Raw genomic sequence first — 6,667 nt, 5'->3', positions numbered from 1 at the left:
ACAGGTGGGAAGTGGGATTAACGATAAAATGCTCTTGTTCAAGCGCATTGCTTTTAGCACTAACGGCAGGTGACATGGCCTTCCATGCAGGATGGGAACATCTCTCGCGCGTCTTATGTAAGTTGCAATATAGATACCAACATATAAGTACAAGTAAAGGCTAGCTTCTCATATCAAAGAGTGTGCCACATTCAACCCTAATAATTATAGTAATAAGATTTGTTGATTCTTATTTCGTAAAGTTGTTACTAAGTGTTCGGTATAGGGATGTAGGTGTGTCTGAAATAAGTGAAATTGTCGATGCTTATTTATTTATTTGCGCGACATAACAGATTACTATGAGTATATTCTAAGATACATGTGTAACTCACTTTTTATCTATAAAAAGTGAGTTAAGGTATAAGAGAGTATAAGAAAACATTAAATATGCTCTCGCCTAAAGAAAGGGAAAACTTTCGGAGTCATTTCAAATTTTCCCTTTATCAAAACCCAAAGAATAATATACAAATGTATGATCAATGAATGAAATGATGAACAAATGTATGAAATGATCTTAGTATGACTTCCAAAGACAATTCAAATGTGTGCATAAATGAGATTCTCATTAGTATTTCGGTTCATGTTTCCAGAACATTCCCGATGTTGAATAAAGGGGATCTTGTTTTCTTTTCCACGAAGACAGTGTTTCAGGGCCGCGTCGTGGAGCGATATTATGAAGCAATACCGCTGGAGGGTACTGAGGCCTGAGACACATCACACGCACGCCACTTAACGCTACTAGTTGTATCAACATTACTTTCAAATATGGACGTGAAGTTAAAAAAGAACTATCAAAGGATGGCACAGAAAATTGCGATCGTTTTTCGATTTTATTTCAATGAGCTGTTGCAGCAGTCTTCTGTTTCAGTGACCTGGCACGTTTAATAGGTTTATAGTAATAATATGATTGCGATATACCATCATAATTTATGGTAGTGTATGCTAGGATTAGCTATTCGTGAGCTGTAGATTCTCTGGCTATTTCAGCATATTTCTAAAATAAAGTAGCGAAAAAGAAGCAAAAAAATAGCTGCGTCTCGAGTCGGCACGTAGCATGACGTTTAGGTATTATGTCTATTTTCAATTGGAGAACGGGACGCGACGTATGTTATAGATACTATTTACTATTAAACGTGTTTCAGCTGGAGCTCCGTATTATGAGGAATATTTATGAGTATAATGACTACTATTGATCAGATAAAGAAAAAAATAATTCCGTTGATATTCTAAGGCATCACTCAGACTTCATATGCGGCTACCTCGTAACAGCGGCTTCACCTGCGTGAAAAAGTTCTTCTTGGATACGCCTATAGCACTCAGAAGTAATGTAGCTTCTTATTAGTGAAAAAATCTAAATCAGTTTTTTAGTTCCTGATATTAGCGACTAGCAAACAAACTCTTCAGCATAAATTAGCAGAAATAAATGGCGAAAATTTGTAAAAATTTAGTTTTAAAATTAAAAGAAGTCTGCTTTAGATCAAGTCTCATCACTTGCGTCGTGGCAGATTATAAGCCATGTGTGTCGCGGTGACAAAGCCTAATCTTCAGTTTCGATTACCTCTCTGCATGTTGTTCTAGTCAAGCACGAATGGAGCCAGTAATTATTTTCTTTGTACGTATTGGCTCCGCACAACAGACTGCTTATAGCAATTTGCTTATGATGTATTTGTAAGATTGTTATAATTTGAAACACTTCGCATTTAGTCGGTAATTTTTTCAACTTACTGTTAGGTTTTTTCAATATAGTAATCTACCTTGAATATTTGACATCATAATAATATGAACATTGACAATGTGATTATTTGACGGTCCGGGGAAGTGTAGATATATTGTTTCGTCTGCCGCATTCTACAGAACATAAACAAAAGATAAAAACATATTAATATGCTGGTTATCGGTTTGTGCTAAAAAAACTTTAGGCCTTTAGAACTACAATATACATAGACTGTTAACGGCAATTTTCTCTTTTTAAAACGCGATGCAACTGAGATTTCAATCATATATTTTTGGCGGCCGGCGAGTTTGTTGCGTTTCGAAGTTCAGTACAGCGGCGCGCCATTTCCTTTTATATTCGTTTTTTTACTACGCTCGAGAGAGGCGTAGGCGCGGATTTCTACACATTGAGGTCAATATATCCGTTATCCCCAAATTGTTTTTTTTAAATGGTATGATAGATCAATAAATACTTCAAATAGGTCGATCTGTAAATTACTGGGGGAGGCCCATGTCAGCGATGGATATCCTCAGATGATTATGATGATGATGATGATGATGGTTATGTGAGATCATAAATCTTAGTCGTTCCACACTACGCAAGATTATGTGTACATATATATTCTAGACTACGTTTGTAACTTGGTTGTATATTGTGTCATAAACAGCAATAAATATTGACCAAACCTCTCATAGGACTTGAGCACGGCGCTCGAGGCAACAGCGAGACATAAATTACCTCCACACACGCGTCCGTGCAATTAATTCTGTGTACACTCGTAACATGGCCGCCCAACATAATTGCGTCTTAAACGCAATCATTGTTCCCATGTTTGCTTTAGATTTCATTATACTATGAGCGCGAAATAGGATGATGTCGCTTTTATGTTTACAGCTTCTAAATAAGGTCGCGTAATGGATTAATCTACTTGTCAATGGATTTGTTTAAGCTATGGAAGACAGCATAGTTTAATAATATTGGGTTAGCTTTTGGAGATATTTATTATAAGATGTAAGGAGCACTTGTTAATATGAGAATTGGGAATTGGAATAAAATGGATTAGTAATGAGGTTTAATGTGTAGTTGGTGCTCAGAAAGAAATAGTGATCATATTCCATTAATTTTCTAGTCCATATTAGTTTGCTATGACAAAGTTATTTATTTATTGTTTTGAATGACGAGACGAAGCAGAAGATACACCATTCAACATCTTGAATTACAAAGTATTGTCTGGTATTCCACTGCGCTCACCATCCATTAAGGTGATAAGTCTTATTAAGTCCAGAAGTTACACTGGCTAAAATATTCATCAAACAGGAACACAACAGTGACTACAATGCTGCTTGGTGGCAGACATGGACATTGCGGTGATACCTACCCAGGCGGACTCACATTTATGAGAGACCTACCACCAGTAACAACATAGGGATCGCACAAGGTGTGAACGTCCTTATACGGATTAAGTCGATCAATTTGTGCTGTAGGTACGACTTAAATCTCTTCCTAATTTGTGTCTCGTCAAACATCTAAAAGTGTGTCAAAGAATATCAATATACATAAAACCCCAACTTATTGATTTTTATTAGTAATGAGTATATTGTTACTTCTTAACTAAACATTATGAACTATCTTCCGAGCGAAGATATAGTTCTTGAGCGTATCAATAATACATCAGAAGGTAATTTAACAGTATAATACAATATGCGCTGCCGCGTCTACCTAGTATACTTGTGTGAAAGCTTTTCTTAGGAATATGTGGCTCACTCCGCTTAATAATCTTTATGAAAGGAAACCTTGTGGATCCCGATGTACCATTGGAGTGTGAAAACATTTCATAAATGTTAAGAAACAAAAATAAATAAAAAAATGTTTTTGCTTAAGATTTCGAACTATTTCAGTATGAGCTTTTAACAAAATTGAAATTGTGATTTCTTTTGACATATTTATCGTACCAAAAGACCTGACGGACGCCGGAGTATGAAATCCCAAAGGATTTACAAAGGATGGCACAATTTGTTACAACACAGAAAAGAGACTCAACGCTTCGGGCTTAAACGTTTGATTGCACGTCCAAATAAACGAATACGGCGACTACAACGTTCATACCAAAGCAAATACTTTGAAATAGACTCTTTACCACTCCAATACAATTCGTAGAATATTGATGACAAATTCGTTTTTATTATTTCACTTATATATTTTTATTATTTCACTTATATATGTTGAATCAAAGTTTGTTATTTCTTAAATAGTTTATTTAACAGATCCTTAAAATTAAACCGACATTGTACTCATTTACGCTCGAGGCATATCTTCGGTTAAATCCGCAATAACATAAGAGACTGCTGCCCAAAAAGCAGCACATTCTATTACGTCATCCTTATTTTGTACGTTCATAGTGTCAGCTTCAGAGTGGTGGTACCAAAAATATCGTTCATTTTTGTTTAACAACGATGCTCCTGGCACGCCTTTTTCAATAAATAATACGATGTCAGAACCCGGGTAATCACTTTTTGTTAATTTATCTATAGGAGCAAATTGTTTCAATACTTCTTTTATAATACAGAGGGCTTTCGGCGACCCGGCTACTTCGAGCCCTAAAGGTTTAAAAGTACCCTCATCGGATTCCATTATGAAATTGATATTTGGTAATTGGTTTAAGTGTTTTTGTAGATACGCAGCAGCACCGATGTAGCCAAATTCTTCGGAAGTCCACAAAATTGCGCGTATTGTCCTTTTTGGTTTCAATTTCAACATGTTTAATATAACTGGTGCAAACCAGCTTATGATCATGCCACCTCCATCGTCCATGGCTCCTTCTCCAACATCCCAACTATCAATATGTCCCGATACGATTACCATTTTTTCAGGGTTATCTTTTCCCTTAAGGTCTACTATTGTATTTCTGGAAGTCTTTTCGTCGTATGTATACGTCATTTTTAGAGTTAGGATTAGTTTCTCTCCTTGATCTTGAAGTCTACGTAATAAATCGGCGTCTTCGAGGGTGATGCATGCTGTTGGAATTTTAGTAATGTTTTCACCATATGTTTGATCGCCAGTGTGCGGGGAGTAAATAGAAAATGGTGTAATACTTCTTATTAGAGATGCTATTGCTCCTTTTTGTGAAGCCTTTGTTGCTCCATGTCCCCTATATACAACAGTGTCTCCGTAAGTTACATAGTGGGCATCAAACACAACTATTTTACCTTTAATTTTCGATGCATCAGTTTTATCAAGTTCTTCGAAGCTGCTTATGACAATGGCTTCCGCGGTTATGCCTTCAAGTGGTGTACTTACGCTGGTGCCCAATCCAAGAAGGGCAATATTTTTGTAGTAAGGTTGGACCATTTCCGCTGATTCTTTTACTCGTACCCAATGTGGGACCTGAAAATTCGGGCGATTGAGTGTTTAAAACTGATAGTGCAAATTATTTTCTTGTAATGTTTTGAAGAACCTATTAGTTAAAAATAATTAGTTAATCAATCTAAGTAGGCTTATAATATTCAAATTCTTGTTTCTATATGTTTATAGTAATTAACTTACTTTAACATCTTCTGTTGTGACGTCATTTAATCCATTTCGAACAGTTAAATTAACCATGTGATCTATTGCTCGTTCTAATGCTTCACTCCCAGAGATTCGAGCCCCAAACTTGTCTATGAATTTGGTGTATCTGAAACAGCCGTAGAAATTGATTATTGTTGCAAATTACATTAAAGTTTGTAGATTCAGTAATTGTCATTTTGTTCAAGACCGTTTCTGTATCATGTTTAATTTTAACTTCTGTTCTGTGGGTAAAATCATATATGTTTCTTATATTTTGATATAGCTCACAAATTAAAAAGTAAATTATGCGTCAACTATTTACTGAATTCCTCACTAAATAAAATGCTAGGTGACATCCAAAATTAATAAAGGACAAATATTGCAATAGTCAGATATTTATTTATCCATCAAATAAATTCTAAAAGTGAAGTAAATTGACTTTATACATACAACTGTCAATTTTAAATTCGTTTGTGTTGTACTTTATCTCACGAATTCATTTTATCAGATGTTTAAAAAAATCAGCTCTTAGTAAAATAAATTACTAATAGCATATCTTTTTGTCTATCACGAGGGTGCCGAGTATTTGTTAGTTTTTTATTATATTTTTTGTACATTAAAGTTTTGCAGTGGGCGTAAAGCTTTTACATTATTTTGAAATTCACTTACAAGTATAATTATCTTATAAAGTGCTCAAAATTGCGAATAATTGATGTGTCTTCTCGAGCCGTCTAAAATAATTTGGATTCGTAGAAATTTCAAAGTAACAACGTAAGTAGAAATGAAATAGGTTTTTAAATGACATTAACTTTTAATGTTAAGTTTAAAGTTTTTTTAGTAATGTACAAAGTATAGAATTAATTTATATACTTTGTATTGAGTTTCGTAAATAGTTTTACGTTTATATTCAATATAATTACTTACTCATCGTACATAGCAGCTCCGAAACCACCATTGATTATTTCATTAATTATATGTTTCGTTACATTTTCATAAGATTTGATCTCTTCCACTAACTTTGAATCTAACACACATTCTTCTTCATGTCTCGTTATCACTACACTAGATGTTATTAATTCAATATTTAAAACCAATAATATATATATCCAGTACATATTGGGACGAGGTCCAGTGCGATACTAAACTGATCGTTCTATATCGTAGGTCACTGAACTTAGATTGGGAGTAAAACAAAATTAGATTAAACAAATGACAACGTCATTAAGTTTATTAAACATTAGTTTAATGAATGTCAATTCATGCCATTTGTTGGTCTATATAATGAATGGTATCAGATTATGTAGGTATTAATCTACTTTATGACGAATGGGGTGGTCATAACTCATTCCCTAATAGAATATTATGTTT

General features: G+C 34.4%; 1 protein-coding gene across 1 annotated transcript; it reads right to left on the bottom strand.

Moving 5' to 3' along the window:
• Window positions 1–3,990: 3,990 nt before the first annotated feature.
• LOC115450160 (carboxypeptidase Q) lies at window positions 3,991–6,455 on the bottom strand. The gene is made up of 3 exons (XM_030178145.1): window positions 6,224–6,455; window positions 5,297–5,426; window positions 3,991–5,137 (listed from the first exon to the last, which is right to left on the bottom strand). The coding sequence occupies exons 1-3, from the start codon at window positions 6,412–6,414 to the stop codon at window positions 4,049–4,051; spliced, it is 1,410 nt and encodes a 469-aa protein (XP_030034005.1). The 5' UTR covers window positions 6,415–6,455; the 3' UTR covers window positions 3,991–4,048.
• Window positions 6,456–6,667: the final 212 nt, after the last annotated feature.

The sequence above is a fragment of the Manduca sexta genome, chromosome 22 (assembly GCF_014839805.1).
Source record: "Manduca sexta isolate Smith_Timp_Sample1 chromosome 22, JHU_Msex_v1.0, whole genome shotgun sequence".
In the NCBI taxonomy this organism is placed as follows: Eukaryota; Metazoa; Arthropoda; class Insecta; order Lepidoptera; family Sphingidae; genus Manduca; species Manduca sexta.
Note: the sequence above shows the minus strand (reverse complement) of the source record. Positions and strands in the feature narration are given on the sequence as shown.